At 37.2% G+C, this 24,902-nt stretch overlaps 1 protein-coding gene across 1 annotated transcript; it reads right to left on the minus strand.

Annotated features, from left to right (window-relative positions):
• Nucleotides 1–166: 166 nt before the first annotated feature.
• Nucleotides 167–24,902, minus strand: prkacbb (protein kinase, cAMP-dependent, catalytic, beta b). The gene is made up of 10 exons (XM_007240016.4): nt 24,493–24,902; nt 15,072–15,133; nt 14,118–14,246; nt 13,325–13,423; nt 13,116–13,198; nt 11,913–12,039; nt 6,925–7,020; nt 6,680–6,802; nt 5,756–5,920; nt 167–4,876 (listed from the first exon to the last, which is right to left on the minus strand). Exons 1-10 carry the CDS (start codon nt 24,536–24,538, stop codon nt 4,751–4,753), a joined length of 1,056 nt encoding a protein of 351 aa, XP_007240078.1. The 5' UTR covers nt 24,539–24,902; the 3' UTR covers nt 167–4,750.

The following is a 24,902-nucleotide window of genomic DNA, read 5'->3' on the forward strand; positions in this document are numbered from 1 at the left end:
TAAATTAATAAAGTTTTGTCTTTAGTCATGCTGGGAAGTCAACAGTAAATCACAATGAAAACATTTTTTTTTTTTTTTTTTTATCCTTGGCTCAAACTGCATTATCCACCCAAAGTGCACATTACTGTTATTAGAACATAGAGACGTCAGAATAAAACATACCATGCAATTTTAAAAATAAAATTTATTAGCATCTCTAATGTGTATAAATAAAAACAGAGATAAGAAACAAATGCATGTACGCATTATGAGCAGAACAAGAAGAACTGAATTATGTGATACAGAGGAGCCGAGGCCGACTGAGGCCCCAGTCAGGTTTTTATAATCCTTTCTTCAGAACGTTAAGTGTGTCTGTGAGAATGTACCTCAGAAAATCAGGCTTCGCAAACCATACGAATCCCTACGAGCTGCAGCTCTACATTCTGTCAGCAGAAAGAAATGAGGACTGAGGTTCAGCAGCAGAATCAGGGGCACACTGGGGTGCAGTGGTGGGGGGCAATTAAATTGAACAGTTTTAGAGTTTAGGTTTTGGACGAACTCTAAAAAAACACAAAACCACAGGTTTTACACTGACATGCCAAAAGTCAGGGGATAGCATTATGTAAAATAATGCTTTGAAAATGCCCACAAATTAATAAATAAAAAAAAATGTCCATTCAAACAGACTTAAATTGACTCCAGCAGAAATCACATTCACATTCGATTCAGAAGACCCCACACACATATCCCACAGTTCGGAGTAGTTTTGGACAGGTCAAAAGTCATGGGAATATTATTTACCATTCCATTACACTTGGCATGTCAGTGTAAATCAATAATCACTATCCAAGAAACAAAGCACATCTCCAAAACATCGACTTAACAGAAGAAGGAAAAACTTTAGTCCTACTTTGTAATAAGTGTCTCTAATACCTGTGTGGTTACACATTAACAACCATGTAATAATAATGATAAAAGATTAATTGCAGTTGTACAGGTTATGTAATTACATGTATATCAGTGCCAGTTAGACATAGATTAATATTTTGTCCTACTGTCCTTAAATTAATCTAATTAATGATATTGGAAATGTTGGAAAACTGGTGTATTTGATGTGGTGCAGTGGATAACACCACCACCTGCCACTGAGCTACCATGTAGGAGACTGGGGTTCAATTCCAGGTCTGGGTGACTATGCTGTGCTACACCAATAAGTCCTTGGGCAAGACTCCTAACACTACATTGGTCCACCTCCAACTTCACTCCGGATAAAAGAATCCGCTAAAGGCCATAAATGTAAAACGAGTTACACATAAATAGTAATTAAATTACTAATTACCAGACAATACCTGGAGAAATATAAATATATTCACATATTCCAAACACATTATCACATGTGATAATTTACACAAATTATGACATGTAATTTCACTTGCCCTATTAAAACACAAATTGTAAAAAAATGACTATAAACACACATCCAGTTACATAACCGGTACAAATATAATAATTCTGTACCGTTTTGTGGTACAGAGTGTGTGGTTACATAGTATGATATTCCATAACTGTTAATGTGTAACTACATGTGTAATGTGTAACACTTATTATAAAGAGATGCCAAAACATTTCTTAGCTTTTAATGAAAGTCAGTGTAACAGCATTTCATTCTAACCCATTTGGCGCAATTCTATTGGTCCGTTTATCATGGAGGGTTCACACAATGTAAAGGTATACAAGAAAAAGCTGCCGGTTCCAAACAATGCAAAAAAAATAGTATATAAGATTTTGTTTTTTGGACAGTGATTTGTAGGTTTTAAACTTGTTTAGCATTTTTTTTCTCCAAATAATCAGATCTTTAAAAGTGATTAAACATTGTTTTTTTTGTGTAATACCATTAAAATGCTAGTATAAAGAACCATTCTGAGATCTGTTTTTATCCACCAAAAATGGTTCTTTGATTCATCAGGAAGCAAAAGTGGTTCTTTTATGGTATTGCACAAAAAAAGTCAGTAAAATTATTAATTTAAAACTTTAAATAAATATATTCCTAGTAATGCTGTAGTAATCCAATCAGATATTTAGATATCATGTATTCATCTTAAACCCTGTTTACACCTGGTCACATCATGTGGCGAGTATCCAACACCTACAAGTGCATTTATTACATTATTTTAAATAACTAAGTTTGAAATGTGAAACTCATATATTATATAGACGTATTACACACAGAGTGATCTATTTTAATCATTTATTTCTTGTTTTGTTGATGAGAATGTCTTACAGCCAAAGAAAACCCAAAATTCAGTATCTCAGAAAATTGGAATATTATATAAGACCAACTGGTACTTTTGGCAGTGTGCAAAGTCCTGCTGGAAAACGAAATCCAAATCTTACAGCACTGCATGGTTTCCCCTCTGCTGATGCTTTTATGGAGGTGCAGATTTTATTTTCCAGCAGGACTTGGCACACTGCCCAATAAGATCAACTGGTCTTGTATAATATTCTAATTTTCTGAGATAGAAGTGTTGGAAGTGTTTCTGAAGTGGTTTGAGTTATACGATTTGTATCTGTTTATAGTTTGCTTGTGTCCAGATATAATTCTAATATTTAAATTCTATGAAATGACCAGGTGTAAACAGTCTTTCTGTGCATTAACTTAAACAGTCTCCTTCTTTTAAAGTAAAACGAATTAGTACAATACTTATATGACTCCAATATAACAGGGTATCTCTAATTATGTTGGCTCAGTAGTGTTTGGCTTTCTAAGGCAAACATGGAAGTAGACCTGCCACGATAATCACAATTACTGACTTATCAATGTATTATTACATGGAAATTACCTCAAAACATATTGCATACTGTAATATGGTCCATTACCTTTACTTGTGTGTTTGCTGTGTTTGTTGAAGAATGAACACAAACAGAAATTGAGCCAGCTTTAACTTTTAACTTAAAATCTGGAAGATCTCCAAATCTATTAAGAATTATTAATAAATAGTTCTATTGCAATGTTATGATATAATATCCATATATCAGTGGCATATGGTAGTCTGAAAATTCCAACAATATAGTTTAGCTCAATTACTTTCAACAATATAGAACAATTAAGCATACCATTATGACCACAACTTGTTTCTACACCTATTATCCATCTTATCAGCTCCACTAATCAAACAGGACACTTTGTAGTTCTATAATAATTACAGACTGTATTTCTGTTATTTAATACTCAGAACCCACACAAAAGAAAACCACCACAGAGCAGCTATTATTATTAGTATTATTATTATTATTATTTGGGTGGTGGGTCATTATTATTCTCAGCACTGCAGTGATTAGCGCTGATTAGCATGGTGGTGGTAGTGTATGAGGCATTAGTAGTGCGTGTTGTGTTGGTACAGTGAGTAAATCAGATGCAGCAGTGCTGCTGGAGTTTTTAAACATCTCAATGCAGTCATCTTCTTGTGAACACTGATGAACCACTAGATAAAAACCAACACTGTAAACTGTGTAGCAACAGCTTCAGAGCTTCTGTCTCTGACTTTACTTTATCTAGAAGGTGGAGCAGCTGTAGGCAAGTGTGTGAACAGAATGTTTAAAAACTCAAGCAGCACTGCTGCTGTACCTGATCCACTCACTGTACCATCAGCACAACACACACTACTAACACCTCATACACCACCTTCACCATGCTAATCAGTGCTAATCACTGCAGTGCTGAGAAAAATCAATGCACAATACACAATTAATAATAGTAATAGCTGATCTGTGGTGTTTTTCTCTACTGTAGGGTCCTGCGTATTGAAGAACAGGTTAAAAAGAGGTGTATAAAGTGTCCTATATGATCATGGGAGCTGTAAAAAACCAAGAAGGTAGTCATAATTATATAATATATGTTTGATTTGTGTGTTATCATGACAGGCCTACATAACTTTTCCACCTCCCACTGCCACCCACAGCTCTATAGTTTTGGTCAGATCTGAAAATCTCCCACTGTCTGAAGTAAACCTCTTTAAAACCTGACAGCATAAAAGGAACAAATAGAATAGAAAACGAGCAGTACCTCCAGAAGCTGGCAAAACAGTGGTCAGAGGTCTAGACTGAGGTAAGAGAACAGGTCAGAACTCAAAAGGAACAGGAACAAAAACAACAACACGACAAAACAATAAAAACACATGTAACAGACAGAACTGTTGAGTGCTAGAGGCAACATCTATCCATCCAAATCGCAGCCATGTGACACTGCCAGCGTCACGGCTGACCAGCCCTACTACGTTGACACGTTACATAGTTAAGTTGGCCTTTGAATTTCTTGCTTAAATTCTATGCTTAAAAACACAGTCCAAAAACTTTCCCTTTTTTTTTTTTTTTGACCTTAACAAAAACACGGGAAATGACATCCGAGACAACAAATGCCCAACGTTGTCAAAGTAAAACAACAGAAGAGAAAACGAGTAAAATGCAGGACGAGTGTTGCGTGGCGTAACGAGAAAAGCGCTGTCGAAGCACGAGGGCCCGGTTGAGCAGATGGAATGAAGGAACTATGCAGGAACTTTGTTTGGTGATGTGGTCTCTGCTCCGTCTCTGTGTCTTCAGAGTGCAAAGATCCCCTCCTTATTTTGTCTGTTGTGTGATATATACACACCCACACCCACACCCACACACTCACACCCACACACGCATCCACACGCACACAGTCCCACACTCGTATTATATATATATATATATACGTATATATACGTATACGTATAGCTCTGATATGTCCACACTACTAAAACTCCGTGAATTCTTTCGCGCATTTTTCTGTAACAGATACGCGGATGTCCTCCTCCTCGTAGTCGTCGAAGTTGCTCGTATCTCCGGGGCCTCTGCACTTTGGTATGAATGGAGCTTCCACCTGTGGATGGACATTAAAACAGCGTGTTTAAAAAAAGGGATATCATTCTCAGGGCATGAACACATTCATTGAACAGGTTCATATTATGTGAACGCTGAACAGAACGATTCCGCTTACAAATAATGAGCGTGAGTATCATTTACCCTCACGCGACTAAACACAAAGCCAGGCCAGAGCTTGTTAATGGAGAGCCCACCTACTTCCTAACCCAGAAAATTACTGGAAATGGTGAACGGTTTGAATAAACAACTAAAAACACAAATTAAAAATAGTATATAACCACTTGGCCATGACATTCCTTTACTTTTAGAAAGCAGAACAGTGTATTTTGTTAAAATGCAAAGAAAACATACCAAAATTTCATTTTTTTATATATATTTTTTTATTTTACACAATGTGTTTAATGCAGTAAATGTGCTATTATCACTGCTACTACTGTAAGCTGATTGGTTGGTGAGTTAATGCTGGTGTTACATCCAGAACACACTTAAAAAAGATGTATAACTGGAGTTTTAAAGCTTTATAAATGATATCTGTTATACTGAAACAAATAAAATTGTTGTCTTAAGTTTCAGTACAAAAATCACTGCTAGAGATGGCATTTACTTTAGGAGTAATTATATTTTGTGCAGGTAATGGATGGGTAGAAAGGATGGGGATCAATTGAAAAAGAATAGCAGCCAATTTATAAGGAGGAAAGAAAGTTAGTTTCTGGAACTGTGAACTTTTTTCCAGATGAACTATGAACTTAAACTAGTTAATTTAAATGCTCAACTTGGGGTAGCCCTAACTTGATCACATTTGAGGGCCTTAATCAAAAAAGGAGAAGAATTCCTTTTTCCATTATAATGAAGCACTACACGAGGCAGTCTTCCTTACCTTCCTCTCGTAGATGGCAATCCAGTCTGTTGTTGCAAACCATTTGTGGTTTTTAATGTCATTGACGCCGTTCTTGAGGTTGCCGTACCGCTTCGTCAGATCGACTTGAAGCAAATTCCTCAGCAGGTCTTTCAAATCGGAACTAAAGTGGGATGGAAATCGTACCTGTAGAAAGACAAAAGATGGACAAATCTAAATTATCTTCAAAAGCAACAAAAAAAAAAAGGTGTGAATATATATATATAGCTGTATATAAAAACTGTAATACACTGAGTACTCATTCACTGTGTGTAATAAATCTATCATTTATGTTTTGAATTACTGAAATAAAGTCAGGGTTCTGGCACCATTTTAAAAGTCAGATTTAATCCTTTTTAAGACATTATTATGACCTCAATAAATATAATTTAAGACCCAAAAATATAGTCATAATTTATTTGGTAGAAAATAATTTAGTGCATTGGAAATCAAAACTTGATATTTTGTAAAGCGTGCAGATTTTGGTTTTCACCCCAGGCTTGCACAAAACGGTTCTCCGACTGAAACTTTTGAGAGTCGCAATTGTTAAATGCAGCCAAAAAATATTTATTTATTATAGTCTTAGTCAAGACTTATTTTGACCTTCCAGTTAGCCGGAATATTAGCTAACTCACCGCTAACATTAGTATGTTAGCTAGCCCTCCGCTGAACTTCTCTCCTAGATCTCTCCTGGATTAGATGTTTACAGGGGTCATTGTGCCTTTTGACCAGCATTAAATGCACCGTCTGAAAATTTAATACCTACAGCAAATTTAAGTCAATTTAAGATTTTACTTATCCAGATTTTATTTAAGACATTTAAGACTTTTTAAAAACACATGGGAACCCTGAAATTAACTGTTTAATAATATTCTAATTTTTTGAGATGCGCCTGCAGTTTCATACCTTTCCAGACACAATCTTCTCATAGATCTGAATGGGCTGGTCTGCGAAGAATGGAGGATACCCAGCAGCCATTTCATATATGAGCACCCCCAGTGCCCACCAGTCCACAGCTTTGTTGTACCCCTATTAAGAACAAAGATATTAAGAGACAAAGACATTCCAATGAGCATCTGCCTTCTTTTGCTTGTAAGTCAAAGTATAAAGTAATTATCTATTTAGATCTAAAGTCTGCTTGCATCTTATACCTTGCTAAGAATGATTTCTGGTGCCAGGTACTCTGGGGTTCCACACAACGTCCAGGTTCTGCCCTTCACTCTTTTTGCAAACCCAAAGTCAGTGACCTGCAATGTGAACATAGCAAATTTAGGAAATGTTTTAATCATGTGAATAAAGGATGAAAGTATTAAACATAACACACAAATAACATTACATACAGGGGTTGGACAATGAAACTGAAAACCTGGTTTTGGACCACAATAATGTATTGTGGTGACGGACAGTTCTGGTGGAAACAGGAGAGTTGAGGTGCACATTGAATTCTGCCGTGATTTGATCAGCCGTGGTTTTATGTTTTATGGATACAATCCGGGTTAGCACCCGAACATCCCTTTCAGACAGCTTCCTCTTACAGCGTCCACAGTTAATCCTGTTGGATGTGGTTGGTCCTTCTTGGTGGTGTGCTGACATTACCCTGGATACCGTGGCTCTTTATGCATCACAAAGACTTGCTGTCTTGGTCACAGATGCGCCAGCAAGACGTGCACCAACAATTTGTCCTATTTTGAACTCTGGTATGTCACCCATAATGTTGTGTGCATTGCAGTATTTAGAGCAGAACTGTGCTCTTACCCTGCTAACTGAACCTTCACACTCTGCTCTTACTGGTGCAATGTGCAATTAATGAAGACTGGCCACCAGGCTGAACCAATTTAGCCATGAAACCTCCCACACTAAAATGACAGGCACTTCAGTTTCATTGTCCAACCCCTGTATATGAGACCAGTCCATATACAGCTCTTTAAGACCAACAACCATTGTAATATTTAATGTTACCATATTAAAACAAATACAATTGTATTGCGTTCCATTGCATTTAGTCCAGTTTCACACTGCAGTTTTGTGAGCAGACAAAATGACTTTTGCTCCATCTCCCTATACTTTACACTGATTGGACTGTAGGAGAGTGTCCACTAAATAAGGTTGTGTTATCTATTCTAGGTGCTGTGCTGAATTTTTCCTCCCTACCAGAATTTGACCCAACTGCACACAGCAGAATGAGAGTAACAGATTTCCCCCTTGGTTTCCTTTCATTTCTGTGTATAAATAAGGGCTAATCTACAGTTACAGTAGATACAGTAATCACCAAGGTAATCTGTTACACATACTGCTGAATGAATTTCACAAATGCATGTGAATTGGAGTTTGATTTTAACAAAAATACCTGTTCTTTTACTTGCATGAACTTACTGGCACCCAATATGCCTAATGCCAGGCATAGGCTAGAGGGGTATAACGCCCCCAGTATTGGAGCTCTGTTCTTGGGAATGATAAAGAGTCATCCAATACTTTTGGTTTAAAATGAGTTTGAGAGTTGGAGATGAGGTGGGCTGGTGATCATCCAACATCCTAAACTAACACTCTTGCCAATAAAAAAACAATCACTTACTCAGAAAAAAAGGAAGATAAATTCATTTAATACCCTTGATTTTAGTAGAAACTATGAACGAACAGTTTTTTCTAGCATTTTAACGCTGATATACATTAAATCAGACCAGAAAAAAAGTGATATTAAACTCACTGAAGCATCAGCAGGACCCTGTTGTTGCTGTTTTGGGGGGAAAGACTGCTATGTAATGCTGCCATACTCTTACCACTATGTATGTACTGTACTTTTACACAAGGGTGAATTAGCCATGTTTTGACAAAATGTGGTTGGCTTAACTGCAGTCAAAACACTGACACTGGAACTGGGATATTTTCAGTTCATCCTTTTTAAATAGTTTCACACTAAACCACCAGCTGCCTTCTGAAAACGGCCACAATTTTCAGATGACATCAGTTTACATCATTGTTTTTCAGTTCTGGTCCTTGAGGCACCTTCTGTAACTCAGTCAGCTGATTGGTTGAATCAGGTGTTCTAGGAGCAGTGAAACCAGGGTGCCTCCAGGACCAGGGATGAGAAACACCAGAGATTTCATTAATGAGGAGACAAGGCACTGAATGAAATATGACTGGGATGCTCAACCCAGCATTTGTTCAAGGATAAAGTTCTGCCCTTTAAACAATGAGAGCAAAACAGCGAGCCGCTTGCTCACGCTGAGAGTGAGATGAGCCAGCATGCTAGTGGGGAAGCTTCCCCTTGATGTGGAGATCTGCGCAAGTGCAGTAGACATATCAAGCTTAAAGGTGCCCTTCTGCTAAAATCCATTTTTTCTTGTTCTTTTTGAAATACAATATTCAGAAAAACAAATTGATCCGGAAAAGCATTGTGTCTATTTCAGCTCGTGAATTAGTATTCATGGCCCCGCCCACCTTGGCTCACAACTGCCCACAGACATAACTAATGGCAGGCAGTGACATGTCTCATCAGATAAGAATTAACAGTCCGTTCCTGTGTTATCTGCGAAAAATATCATATCAGTGTTTATAGGCTTTACCCTGTAATTCAGAGTTAAGGAACAAATGGTTAGAATTTGATCTATGGAACACCACCAGCGAAGTACAATTCAGAAAGTTAGGTGTATGTTTAGAACAGTTCTGTTTACACTACCTAAAAGTAAAAATCCACCCAATGTGTTTACATAGGTTTACACAGGATCTCCGGTGGATTTTCCGTTTTGCAGAGACTCTAAATCTAGGTCAATGGCTGAACTGCACTGAGCAGGGAAAAGACTGTTATTAGTGTAAAAATATCTTTATTTTAAAACGTTTCTAACTGTTGTCTGTTTTGCTGCGTTGCAGTGCTGTTAGCCAATTATTGGTGATTTGTTTGCATGCATGAATATTAACGAAAACCGATAGTTTCCCTGCCCACTCCTCCACCGGACTAAAGCAGTGTTATACCAGATCACCAGGGGACTTTTTTTCCCCATAAAAAACTTGATGAAAAATTGATGGAAAAAAACAATGGAATGAGACATTTAAAAATCTATTTTTTTTTTTGCACATTATGAAGCCAAATGCTACAAACTAACCATTAGGTGTTTGTCAGATTTTTTATTTTTTCAACAATGTAAGTTACGTTGTTCAAAAGGTATTTAGAGCCTTGGCTGGTGGCATTGCAACGATGGCCACAAAGTGAACTAGCGTGCCTATAAAAGACTTTGGCAACACTGGTTCACATCATCTCTGCGGTGATCTCTAATGTAACGAGGCAGCACAAGGTCATTTATTAACATTATGAAAATATCCTACAGTGGAGACTGTATAAAACTGTGTCCAGAATGTGATGCTTAGTTTTGACCTGTGCTATCAAATCAGATGAAAGCAAAGCGTGAGCTACTTAGCCCATGCAGGAACTTCTAAGTGCATTATGATGACATCCATCATCGCATCAGTCATAAGCCATTAATCCCTCAGACTGAGGAAACACAGTGATGAGGCACTACTAACTGATGCTACATGCTGGAGTCGGTATCATGTTTTCATGTTTACATGTTGCTCAATCAGAAGCTCTTAACCAATTAAATAGAAAGCTACTGAATAAATAAACAAATACATGTATATGTCTGTAAATCTGTGAGCAGCCCCAGAGCAGAGCTGAATGATTGGGGAATAATGTACGTAATAAAAAGCATTTTGTAGTTGGTAGATATCTGCAACATGTAGGTATATGTAAAAAATGCAATTACAGATAATACCTACAATTCTTTGTAAATCAATGGTTAACACATCACGACTAGAGAAAATGACATTACAGAAAGTCGAGATCTGATATTAGCACTAAATTATCATTAAAAACTCTTAAAGAATCTATAATTTGAGTTTTTCCTAATAACAGTATACAAGTTAAGGCATATGTCATTGGTAGCATTTTAGGCTACAATAGCTTTTCATGGCTATTTATTTATTAAAAAATAAATAAATAAATAAAAATCAAATTATCAGATTAATCATGACAGTATTCTGAGATTAACTGTGATTAATCACATTTGTTCTTATTTTTTATTTATTATATATTTATTTAGTGGTGTCAATTAAAATGCTAATATATATTTGTATGTTTGAGTGGAGATCAATTTAGTGAGCGTACAGAATCAGTGGGTGCTGCGGCTAAACTCTTTTCCTGTTTTTTTATTTCTGTAAGTAACATCATAAATGTGCTTTGGTGCTTTATTAGCTTATGTATGAACTAATAAATAAATGGAATAGCGCCAGAGCGAGTTTCCTATCTGCTCCATGTGCTTCGTGTTTTACCTGCCCCAAAACTCAACTGAGACCGGCTCTGAAGCTTTAAAACAGGACACCTCACACCGGGGGATTGCCCCTTTGGGTTGTCCGTGTTGGAGCTTTTCAGTCATTCAGCCAGAAAAAAAAATCTATATGTTGTGCGGGGCAGATACAGAAGAAGCTGGGGTTAAATTTGGTGATGTAAATCTATTACTGATTTCAAGTTAATTGCGGTCGTTTACGTTTTAACGTTTACAGTCCTAATGGTAAAACATGAATACAAAAAATTACTGGTAATGTGACTAGTCTAGATCTGTAATTAGCACTAAAAAGATGATAATTAAATGCAAATTTGGATTAGGAAAAACTGTATTAAGACATCTGTAATTTGAGTTTTTCTAATATAGTAGAAGTTAAGACCTATGTCATTGGTAGCATTTTAGGCTTTTAATATGTGTGCATATTATAATTTAGGGCCTCCTGAGGGTTACGCAAAATCAAAACTTCTTGAGCACCAGCTGATCACATGCTTTGTCATGTATTGTGTTTGTTTTCAGAGTTTAATAATCAGGGAGAAGTATGCAGTCTCCACAGATGTATATTCTGTTGTTATTACCAGGGTTCAGACACTTTTTAACCAATATATTTCCATGATTTTTGCATGACTTTTCCATGGCTTCAAGGCAAATTATCATGACCATAGGATTTTTAAAACATCAGTGCAATGCTTTCTGGATATTTTTATTTTTCCAAAACTTATCCAGGCCTGAAAATTGCTATTTTCATGACTTTTCCAGGTTTTTCATTAATGTATGAACCTTATATTACTCCTCTTATGGGTTACCTGGATGTATCCGTGCTGATCGATCAGCAGGTTCTCAGGCTTCAAGTCTCTGTAGATGAGGTCTAGCGAGTGGAGGTACTCAAAGGTCAGGACTATCTGTGCTGCGTAAAACCGCGCATGTGGTTCACTGTGGAACAGAAAACACAGCTTTAGAGTCATGGGGGAAAAAAAACAACAACACATGAACACACACATACAAATTACATGCAAATGACCTAACATTAGCTTTCCAATCATATTTTGTTGCTTTTCTAACTGAAGCATGCAAATAAATCTATCTAAAAGGCTGGCATTTATTCTGTCTATTTTAATCTGATATGGTGCAGCGAAATAAGCCGAGCAGAGATCTCAGATCATTAGGAACGAGTCACCTAGTCCTGCCTAAAGTAAAGACTAAACATGAAGAGCCAGTGTTTAGCTACTGTGATGCTATTAAATGGAATAAAGTATCATGGAACATTAGAAGAGAGAACACTGGAAAAGTTTAATATATTCTATTTATTGTATTTTCCACAGCATTCGGAAATACAGCACTTTTAGGCGTTACTCCCAACAGGCGTATGGTGATAGTAATAGCAGTGGGGGTGGTAGCTAACCAAGTTAAGTAAAGCTAAGCTAAATAAACAAAACTGTAATTAAAAAAAGACTTTTAAAGTCAAATGAGCGTTGGACGTTAATCTACACAGATTAATTTAGTTGGGTGAGTAAAGAGCTTCCGTTTATTTAAAGCTTAGATCCCTGAATTTCTCCAGCACTAAGGCTGGAGCATTAGCATTAGTGGCTAACTGCTAGCTTATGACGCCCAAAAGCACGGAGTGTTTTAGTTAGCCAGGGCGATATTAGCTAGTGGGTCATCCCACGTAGCTTGTTTTAACATGGTTAACACGCAGACTACAGTCCAATATACTCACCTCTTACCAGCTAAAGAGCGAGCGTCGTTAGCATGTTATGCTAATGCTAATTGTATCAGAAGAATGCTAATTATTACCATTTTTCTTTTCCACACTCAGGAACAACAAAAAAAAACCCCTTAAGACATTTAAAAACAGCTTATAAAACATGAAAGCTTAACATGTTTCTGCCCAAACCAACTGCCTGAAAGCAGCTCAAAGCTGTTTAACTATGAGCCAAAAACTATAATAAGCAGATGGACTGGAAGAACCAGTTTCATGTGGTCAAAAAACACCAAAACACTCCACTTACCTGAACCTGCCGATTCTTCTTAGATGTGAAAACATCTCACCACCCGGTACATACTCCATCACCATATACAAATTGGAATTATCCTGAAGACAACAAAATAACAACATTAGAACTTGAATGATAACATTAATACTCATAAAATAAGAGAACGGTGTTATTTGACACACTGTGAATAAGTAAAACTCGTTAAAACTGAGTAAACAATGAACCTTGAAGGAATATTCCAGTCTGACGAGGAAGGGGAACGATACTGCCTGTAGTATTCTCTTCTCGTTTAGTGTGTGTTCTATTTGCTTCAATTTTACCACCTAAAAACAGCAAAGCATAAAAAAATCAAACAAAAGCAAGCTTTATAAAGTACTTTACAACCTTCTAACAGGGTATCTGCAGGTAGAGGGAAATTACTTTAACACCACTCATAACCTTTATATAACTATAACCCCTTTTCAATGACAAAATAACGCAAATCAATATATATATATACACATATATACATATATATATATACATTTTAAAAGACTGTACAGTAAGCATGTTATTCCTGTAAAACCAATATTTCAAATGAATAATGTAAAGGCAATAAAAAAAAAACAAAATACATTAATACAAATTTTTATTTTCCAAATTTTCTAAGTTAGCTTAGGTTTTTTTTTTTTTTGTACAACGATGGAAATGGAATTGTTGGTAGGATGCAATGAAACACTAGGGATACCCAAGCGACTGTCAGTAAATTAACACTTCCCAATGCCTTTAGTATCTTCTTAACTTATCCTGCTGTCAATTCAGCAAGATAACATATGAAACATATTTGTATTTAATATTCAATATCTTTTGCATTTTGAAGACATACAATTTAACACAAATTAAGGCCATTTTTAGCTGAATTTTCTATCTTATCAGGACCATACAGCTTTCAGTTTTTAACCCCCCTGTCCATGGTATGAATTTGAGTATCTGATAATCAAGATGAGGGAAAGAATTTGCATCTACTGCAGAACTGACCTTTTGTTTATCCAGGACTTTCATGGCGAAGAACTGCTCTGTTCCTTTGTGTTTTACCAACATGACCCTGCCGAAAGAGCCTGTGCCGAGAGTCTTCAGTCTCTCAAAGTCATCTAGAGTAGTGGTGCTCTGGAACAAAGCAGAGAATACACATCAAACCTTTATTAAACTGAATGGAGTTTGGCAAGTTGTACCAAAAAGTTGTATTTGTTGGACCATAAGGTGCACTATCAATAAACGTCTATTTTCTGGACTTTTTTCATACATAAGGCACACCGGAAGTCAAATCGGCGCTGGATGTTAATCATAACAGATCACTCTCCTAAAACTGTTCATTTGGTTTCTGTTTATTTACAGTAAGTTTAGATTTTCAATATTTTGTCTAAGGGTGAGTTTTTAGTGAAGTTTCTCTAGCACTAAGGCTGGGTGCAGCAGCATTAGCATTAGCCGCTAACTTCAGTGCCAGTGGGATGTACATGCCACCTGATAGTGCTAGACCAAGGAACCCTGAGTGTTCCAGTAACCCAGGGAGCTATCAGCTAGCAGTTCGTCCCACGTAGCTTGTTTTAACACGGCAAACACGCTACAAACTACAGTCTAATTACACTTGACTCTGAACAGTGAAAGAGCTAGCTCTGTGGTTAGCTGCTAAGGCTAATGCTGCTGCACCCAGCCTTAGTGCTGGAGAAACTTCACTGAAAACTCATCCATATAACGCTGTACTTCTGCAAAGTGGTTTTACTGCTCCTTAATACCCGACTGGTAGAATTACCCAGGTAATTACTACAGTTACTATCTAATGATTATAAAGCGTTTTATGGTTTTATGCATTTATGGTTTTCCTTGTGTGAAACCAAACCAAAGCAAACCACAAGTGGAATGCTCCAAGGTCAACCGGTTAACTGATTCACACCAGAGAAACGAAGAACAGGTGTGCAAATGCCTCAAGATTACCTGTGGTGGACATTCCCATTTTCTGAGGAAATCTTCTTTGGCTTTGGCTAAAAACTCTTTTACTGTAAAAGAGAGAGAGAGAGAGAGAGAGAGAGAGAGAGAGAAGTCGAATATGAGCATATATAAACAGTCATTTTTCCCATTACTAATAAATAATAACACAAGCAAGCAGAGGCCAGTTAGCATAAGGCTAAACGGTCTACTGTGGCCTTTTGCCTAAATTGGCAGCCAATTTCTTGTGAAATATTCATTTTAAGGAATTAAATGGAGATTATAAATGCATATATATATTCTTATTCATATATATATGAAACATAGATCCTATATAGATCTATAAGTGAGAGTGTATTACAGTACAACTGTACCACAGTACACTGGACACTTCATCACTAAATCTAGGACCTTACAGAAAGGATTAAAAGGGACCAATTCCAGGGCTACACAGCAAACTCAGGCAGTCACGTTCAGTAAAAAGGAGAAGTCACAGGGTGAGAACAGGAAAAACAGGTTTAACAAAAACAAAAGGGGTTTTTCTTCATACATGCATCTCGTTTATCATTAAAAGAACAAGGGATTTATTAAAACCACACTATTATAGGTATAGGCAAGGACAAACCCACATCACACGGAGTAAAACAGCACTTTAGATGACCCAATGATGGAATAAGTGTGATTAAAAATGGCAGGAAGTCTTGTGACTAAGCTTTAGAGAAGATATCTCATTGGGAAATTGCTGTACAGAATCTGACTGAGCCAATCTGGATGCTTTCGGTCATTGTGGTCATCTAACGGAATAATGGTCATACCAAAAGTCTCTATAAATCACCAAGGATTTGCAGGAGCATTCACCCACATGGATGGGATGATCGAGAGACAGGAAAGAGAGACAGAGACACAGAGATAGAAAGAGAGAAAGAGAAAGCAGAAGAGTTTCATATGAAACAATAATATCATACTTATACAAGACATACACTGATCAGAAATGACAAAAAGTACAGCTGTAACAGTTTTACTAAGAGACAGAGAAAGCCATAGTGGTTTGAACGACACATGAAAGAATGAAGAGCGAGTTTTAATTATTTGTAATAAATAAGGAATTTTTATTCAGTTTAGTGTAGTAAGATAAACTCTAGTTTAAATTTGAAAAAGGCTAAAAAAAAAAATGCGAGGGGTAGTTTGGGAGGGGCACTGAGTGATGTATGGGTTTAGAGGTGGGGCAGGAGGAAGAGCTGATTGGCTGAGCTGCAGCAGCAGCAGCGTGTCTCCAAAAGTGGTGAGAAGCAGATTGGAGGTCAGTGATTGAGTGATATGACGTGTATCGAGATACAGGGGTTTCGATTCAATATATCAATATATTCTAATGCTGTAAACAAGGTAATCTGTTGCAAAATCTAAATAATTTTTTTTTTTTTTTTTTTTTTACACACAAATCATAAGTCATGCAACACTGCAATCTAGTGGGCGGGGTTTAAACAACACTAAATAAACCACTGCCTGGCTCCAATCTTCCAATGTAAACTAATTATTAGTAAACAAAATATTATAATAAGATGTATGTGATTTTTACGTGAAACAGAAAGAAACATAAAAATGACAGTGGTTGTGAGGACTTGAGTTGCAGAAAAACAAGATAACATAACATTGATGAGTTTCCTTTAATAATATTAGAAGGCTTGCGTTGCAGCCATGTGCTGTTCCTAATGAATTGGCCAAACATGGCTAGAAGACCACGGCTGCATCGTCAAAGGTAAACAATAAAAATAAAAAAAACTGACCATGCCTGTATTACATGTATATTCAAGAAGTTTTTCTTGATGACCTCAGCTACAGTCTGAACTCATTCATAGCGCTTGAGATTCTGACAAGGATTAAAGTGAAACTTAACATGAAGCATTGCTCTGTCGCGCATACGTGCCACTTACAAAGCTCAAACCTAAATAGCTGAGTTTTACTTTACCAGAATCGCATATAAGATGCATCAGTAAAGATAGATTCTTAAAAACTACAATTTAAAGAAACACTCTCCTATACTGTTTATAGAGATTTATATTTAAAGGTCATTCATCCTGTCTATTGTCCAATTAAACTATTCTAACTACCACACAACTAACTACACTCTATGTAATGAAATGTGAAGTAGATCAGTGTTCTTTAACATCAATCATTTCATTCCATATCATTCCACAGTGTCTTGTGTGAACCAGGAATAGGTCATAGTAGGCATTACCACTCACAGTGAACAGTGCAGTGGTTGGTAATTATTAGGAATGCACAAGGATATTGGAATTATATTGTATTGGCTGATAATGTTTTATATTATTTCACTGATATTTCAAAACAATACTTGATGTATTTATTGTACGCCGGAAAAGGACCAAGCGATGCTGGCCACACTACTCAAAATCCATTGATTGGAGCTTATTTTAGCTATTTTTATTTTATAAAGACATAACCAGGATCTCTCATCTTTCTGGAAGTTATAAAAAGTGTATATCAGCATAGATACCCACACATATATACTACAGGTCAGTGTGGCATTTTTACAAAGTGTACTGTGCAGTACTAAATAGCTAGCTTTCCCCTAAAACTGATACAATTCTCAAATGTCTTATATCATCATATCAAATTGAAATGAAACTGTTTCTTCTTTTAAAAGTTGCACTGAAGTAGTGGAAGCCTTCAGGAGTCTTCAGTGACCTCCTTTTATGGTGCGTTCTCTCTTGGTCAGAGTTTGTGAACAGGAGGGATCTTCTGCTCCAGACCACTCCCTACGAATGCACTGCATACTTCAGGAGATTCAGGAAAACATGGGTCTCTCCATCAGCTCTCTAATGCTGGGTTGTTTTATCCAGGCCTGGTTTTGTAAACAAGGATTTAGTCTAGCCTTGAACAGGGGATTACATATTGTATACAAAATAAAACCAAATAATTTAATGAGTTTCAAGATCACTTAGAACAGTTGAAACAGAAAGGTTTAAACTTAACCTGTACCTCTCAATTCAACTACAATAAACTGATATGGCTAAACAACCAATAAAAACAGCTGAAAACTGCACACCGGAAACTGATATGCTTTCATCAGAAAAAGACAACTTGCTGTGATTTTTATCAGCTCAGTTCCAGGTTTAATGAACAAAAGGTGAGTGTTTGAAATCTAAAGCCAATTAATATCTAATTCTCCTTTGTGCAAAAAGATAGATGGAAAATGTAAAGTACATATTTTTAAAAACAAAAACTCATGGCTCCAAAAAACAGCACTTGTGACCTGTGATTCTGATTCTGATCATTATGAAATTTTAACTCTAAAAAGCAAAGTAAGTAGAGTTTTTGGATTATGTAAAAAGCTATATATATATTAAAAAAAAAAGAAAAAAGGAAAAAAAAAAAGGAAAAATGTAGACCTTGGCGTCACGAAACATATACAGCAATCAAGATTTAACATATTGCAATACTAAGATACTGCGAGGGAATATATATTGCAATTGTTTAAATACATTCCCATAAAAAAGAAAAACCCACACACTAATATTGATAAAACCTGAGTAAAAGGGAAGTACTTACGTAACAACCCAGTACAACACTGCTATTTGGCAGGTGAAGATTAAACAACAATAAATTAATCAGTGTCTAACACCAATCTATAACTACAAATCAATACTGGGTTTTTGATTATTTCCCTCTTTCCCTCACAAATGATCTACTGTAGCATTCTGTGCTCTCGATGTGGCTTTAATTTAATGCAGATCTGTCAGACTTGACAGCACTCAAAATCATTAAGCACCAGATCATCACTGCAAAAAATAGTAACAGAAACACTATAATTGATGATAAAACATCAGATATGGGTCATTGTGTCTCTCCCCTAGTGATTACACTGAACTCATTTGTAAAGTCTGATTGATGTTGTCCTGTTGGTTATTGAAACCTAATGCTGCACACACACTCCTGTTGCATATTAAAACACTCCAGTGTGAGATGCCACAGGGCACGGCTGCCTAAAACATCTTCCAAAGAGGAGCTTCAACTATGCAGGGCCTCTCTAGAACCATCAAACTGTCAATCTAAAGGAAGACCCTCCAATTAGCCACAGACCATTTCTCCAGTGTAACACTGAAAAACCCTGCTCATTCTGCTCATTGTGGTGCTGCAACATAAGCAAACAAAATATAGTACATAACACCAGTCCATTACAGCACTGTTACACTCTTTCCAAATAACACAAGGAATGGACAAATAAAAATGCTCTAAAATGACTTTGAATTAAAACTTTTTTTAGTTCTGTAAAGTTGCGGTTTTGGAGAGTTCCTGATGTTACAAACTGTTTTAAAGTCAACTTTACAAATATATTACAAACAACATTACAATTAGTTGTGCTTATATTGCAAGCATCACAAAAACACTCCACTCTGCTGACATTACCAGCATCACATTACACTGGACTGTGCTGATATTACAACAGTCCTCTGTTGCCGATATTACCAACATCACATTACACTGCACTGTGCTGATGTTACCAACATAATCACATTACTACGGTGGCCGAGAAAGCCCAACGCAGTGCAAATTGAAAAGCGCTGCAAAAGCACAAAACACATCCATCAAAATTACAACACAGGCGCAGCAAATAGAAAAACGCGCTGCAAATAGAAAAACGCGCTGCAAATAGAAAAACGCGCTGCAAATAGAACCACAACACAACGGAAGTGAGTCACAACACAACAGAATTTTCCCGGGGGACCTTAAAAGATACTGTACCAGCTAAGCTGCGTCTTCAGTAACGTCTCGGACTTCACTATGTGTACAAAGGACAATAAGTGGCAAACAAGGCGTTTTGTGAAGCAGAACTTTTAATAATATGCACACAACCGTGGTAATCACAGGTAATAAACATAACTTACTTTTCAGAAGTTTCAGAAGCTTGTTTGCCACTTATTGTCCTTTGTATACAGCTGGTACAGCATCTTTTAAGGTCCCCCGGGAAAATTCCGTTGTGTTGTGACTCACTTCCGTTGTGTTGTGGTTCTATTTGCAGCGCGTTTTTCTATTTGCAGCGCGTTTTTCTTTTTGCAGCGCGTTTTTCTTTTTGCTGCGCCTGTGTTGTAATTTTGATGGATGTGTTTTGTGCTTTTGCAGTGCTTTTCAATTTGCACTGCGCTGGGCTTTCTCGGCCACCGTACATTACACTGCACTGCACCGATATTACCAACATCACATTACACTGCACTGCGCCGATATTACCAACATCACATTACACTGCACTGTGCCGATATTACCAAGATCACATTACACTGAACTGTGCTGATATTACCAAAATAACATTAAACTGGACTGTGCCAATACTCCCAACATCACATTACACTGGACTGTGCTAATACTCCCAACATCACATTACACTGGACTGTGCTAATACTCCCAACATCACATTACACTTGACTGTGCTGATATAACCAACATCACATTAGTCCAATGTCCTGATATTACAAGTATTACATTACATTATATTACAGTCCACTGTGCTGATATTACCATCACCACATTACAGTCCACTGTCCTGATATTACATGTATTACATTACACACCACTATTCTGATATTAGCAATATCACATTACAGCACACTGTCCTGATATTACAAGCATAACATCAAACCACTCTGCTCATGTTACAAGCCCATGTTCCAATACAATCAATGCCAAATTACAGTTCAATGTCCTGCCATTGACTGTGTGACACGCTAGACAAAGCCTGATGTTTAATATGATACAGTTTAACTATAAATCATTGCAGTTCTAATTTTTAAGGCCAAATTATGTTTACGGAAATCTGACCCAGTGGTATCACACCACGCTGTGTGCACCCACTATCAGCACGCGTCAAAGCGTCACACTCAAACTAATACAAGCCTGGAGCTGTTTGCGTCAAGCCCTTCAAAGCTCGTAATTACACTTATCCTCTGACGAAGGTCTGATGACAAGCTGCTCGAGTCAATGACAAACTGTGTGTGTGTGTGTAGGGGGGGTGCTGCTCATGATACTCAGATTAAGGCATGTGTTGGGGATGGAGGGTGAGCACATGCAGAAAGACAACAAATAAAACCAGTGCTGAGTTGTGGCTGGGAGTCAGTTTTATGAATGGGCATCAGTCATTTGTTCACCATATTCGGGCAGGGCTCAGCTGTGGCCCAGTTCAACTTGGGAGTTGTTTACAGAGCGAGATAAGGACCCAGCTAAGGGGGCGGGGAGACTGAATAGAGATGTCTGTACGGAACAAGACTGAGATGATTACATTTACTTTATAGTTTTAATTGGGACAGTATGTGCAACACTGCTAGAAGCAGAATCTAAGTAGGCTTGGTTAATCTAACAGCGACAAGGACAAAAATACAGCATAATATAAAGAATACACAATACATGGTGGTGGGCAATATGGTAAAAAATATTTAATGACAACACATTATAATGATTGTATATTCAGCTATTTTAGGCCAAACTCATTGCTGACACAGATGTACACATGCACAAACACACAGCTTGTCTCAATGTTTCCAATATGACAGGACTCAGATTAACATGAATATTCCTATTGCCAAGAATGGAATTGAGCAGTATAAGCCCCCCAGTATTGAGCAGTGGAGCTTTATTCTCTGGACTGATAGTGATAAGTACAATCACTTTTGGATACATTGATGAGATAAGCTTAAGATCATCCAACAACCTGACCTCTATAACACTCTTGTTGCCGGCTAAATGCAATCAAATGCCCACAGCAATGTTCTAAATTCTAGTAGAAAGGAACACAACCAAAATATACAAGCACAGAGTAGAACATCTTGTTTAAGCAAATGAAGACAAGCCAAATGTATGTGTAGAGTGTGTTTCAAGCCTAATGTTCTCGCAAAGCAACTTATCATAAATCTAAGAAGAGGATGAACCAATAATTACTAACATATACATTACTAATAACAGGGTCGCCACAATAACAATAAAAAGCATAAGTCTACTTTTCTGCATAGGTGTACTGATACAATCCCTGATATTCTTAATGCTTATCCATAAACCTTAAACATAATCAACAATAACTAGTATAAAAGTAACATATGTGTGTAGCACAGCCCTACACCCTTTATAAAGGACTGGTACTAAAGTTAATATGGTTTTATAAATGCAGGGCCTGTCAATCTTGAATTATATTCCATACAACAGCACAGCTTATTCTGTCTTAACTAGCATGCTTTTTAGTAGTTTTCTATTTTTTAAATACTAAAATATAACTAGTAACTTTAAGAACAAAAACAGCTTAAGATTTTACAATGAAGCTCAAGTTGAATTCTTGCTCCTGAACTATCCATTCCACCATCATCACATTCAGGTTTTTGTCCACTTAAGTTGGAACAGAATACTGGAATTAGAAGTATTTTGGGGGAATTTAATCAGTAAAGCATCTGTCGTCAAGCAAAAACATGTATGTAGTAGCTGCAGATTTTAAACATTAACTTGGTTATATACCTAGTTACCTAGATAGCTTGCCAGTTAGTTAGCCAAGTTACCATAGTAGATTAAACTATGTAAAAAATAGCTTTTGCTTAGAATATTTAATTTGTTCCCAATGCTCAACCAAACTAATGTAACCTAGCTAACCGGTATTAAAGCTATCTAGCACGTTGAGTAATCCAAATAACAATAACCTAGAATAGGGTTATCTGATGATTTTAGAAGTTAGCTGGCTAGATTACTAGTTAGATAGTTACAAGCTAACAGTAGATATGACATGAGCACTGGGCATTTAGTTGGTTACCTAGCTATCTATCTAGTTATCTAGTAAGCTCGATAATTAATTTAGCTAATTAAAAGGTAATTTTTCAAAGCTACAAATGACTAATGTAGCGTTAGCGTTACTGTAGTTAGCCAGCTAGCTGGGTAGTAGGATTATCTTAGGTAGCAAACTGTGCAAAATAGCTGTAAGTTACAGTAAGTTAGCTATGTTAGCTAACCTAAATAAGAGCTAGCTCAGCTAGCTAGCTAGCTGAGTGTAATCTAATTGGCTAGCACTAGCGAGGTAGCTAGCTAGAATAGGGTTTGCTGCTGCTTTTAGACGTTAGCTGCCTTATCTTGGCTAGTTAAGATAGCTTGCTAGTAAGCTAGGTTAATTTAATAGTTTGAACTTCGTAAAATAGCTGTACAGTTAGCTTTACTAAAATATTTAATTTGTTTCCTATTGCTCAACCAGGCTCATATAACTTAGATAGATACGAGCTAGCTAACAGTAGTAGATACCTAGCTTAGTTATCTAGGTTAACGTTAGTAAACTGGCTAGTCAAATTAGCTAACTAAGTTTAAAATACGTACAAAAATAGCTGCACTGGTAGTTTTGCGTGTTTGCTTTGTTTCTCATAGCTCGTATAGACACATGTGTTACAGTAGTTAACTAGCTAACGTAGATAAGAGCTAGGCTGGTGTTTTGGGTAATCTAGCTAGCACTAGCGAGCTAACTAGTTTTAGTGGTTTTTAGACGTTAGCTGTTTTATCTTCGCAGGTTACGTTATTAGTTTAAACTACATCAAATATCTGTACAGGTAGTTTTGTTAAAATATTTCATTTATTTTCAATTGTTCAACCAGGCCCATATAGATAAATACGAGCTAGCTAAAGCTAGCTAACAGTAGATATGAGTATTGGGCATTTGGCTAACGTTAGCTAGCTTGGCTATCTAGGTTAGTAAGATTGATAGCTTGTTAAATTCGCTAGCTAGGGGTTTAAACTACGTAAACATAGCTACACTGGTAACTTAGTCTTGCTTGGAATATTTCCTTAATTTCTTATAGCTCAAACAGTAGTTAGCTAACGTAGGTAAGAGCTAGCTGGCTAGCACTAGCTAACTCCCTAGAACAGGGTCGGCTGCTGTTTTTAGACGTTAGCTGCCTTATCTTAGCTAGTTAGCTAACTAGCTAGCTAGGTAGCTAAATAAATAGTTTAAACTGCGTAAAATAGCTGTACAGTTATTTGTATTAGAAATATTTAAATTTGTGTCCCATTGCTCAAACAAGTTCATATAACGTTCGATAAATAAGAGCTAGCTAACGCTAGCTAACAGCAGACATGAGTTTTGGGCAGTTAGCTAGCTTAACTAACAACCTAGCTAGCTAGCTTGGCTGTCTTGTTTATGTTAGTAAGCTTGTTTAACTAAATGAGCCACGTAAAATATCTGCACAGTACGTTTTGCATGGAATATTTAATTAGTTTACAGCACTAAGCTAGTTAACTAACACAGATAAGAGCTACCTAGCTTGCTAGCTAACAGTAGATAAGACACGAGTATTCAGCATTTAGCTAGCTAGCCTAGCAGTTAGCCCGGGTTACCAAGCTAAGAAACCATATAGCCCAGATAAAATCCCCCTTTTCCACCACCGTAACCTGCTTTACTCACCGCTCTCCAGCTCGTTGCCCTTTTTGGCGGCCGCAGCGTTTCCCATCGTGAGCAACAAACACACTCTTTTTCTCTCACTCACTCATACACACACACACTCACTCTCTCACACACACACGCACGGAGAAGCTGACAAGAACCAAGAAGACGAGTCAGCCGTCCACTCTCTGGATCCTCTGCCGTGGTCCCTCCGCGCTTGTTCGGGTAGGTAGCTCTGTAACTCTCCCCTCCAGCCGTCAGTATCACAGACTGCTGCTGCAGATTAACCTGCCCCGCAGAAAGCGGACCGAGACAGGGAGGGGTGGGATGTGTTATTTGGACTACAGCCCCCTGTTCCCCTCTCTCTCCTCTTTCCCTGCTTGTCTCTCTCTCTATCTCTCTTTCTCTCTCTCTCTGCCCCCAGCTGTCCC

The sequence above is a fragment of the Astyanax mexicanus genome, chromosome 8 (assembly GCF_023375975.1).
Source record: "Astyanax mexicanus isolate ESR-SI-001 chromosome 8, AstMex3_surface, whole genome shotgun sequence".
NCBI classification, from domain to species: Eukaryota; Metazoa; Chordata; class Actinopteri; order Characiformes; family Acestrorhamphidae; genus Astyanax; species Astyanax mexicanus.

Bases quoted from the DNA above. Each gene is read 5' to 3' on its own strand.
- prkacbb (XM_007240016.4), bottom strand. From the start codon at position 24,538: ATGGGAAACGCTGCGGCCGCCAAAAAGGGCAACGAGCTGGAGAGCG. The intron at 15,134-24,492 runs GTGAGTAAAGCA...TCTCTTTTACAG, and splicing joins GGGCAACGAGCTGGAGAGCG to TAAAAGAGTTTTTAGCCAAA. The intron at 13,199-13,324 runs GTTCATTGTTTA...TGTTGTCTTCAG, and splicing joins GACTGGAATATTCCTTCAAG to GATAATTCCAATTTGTATAT.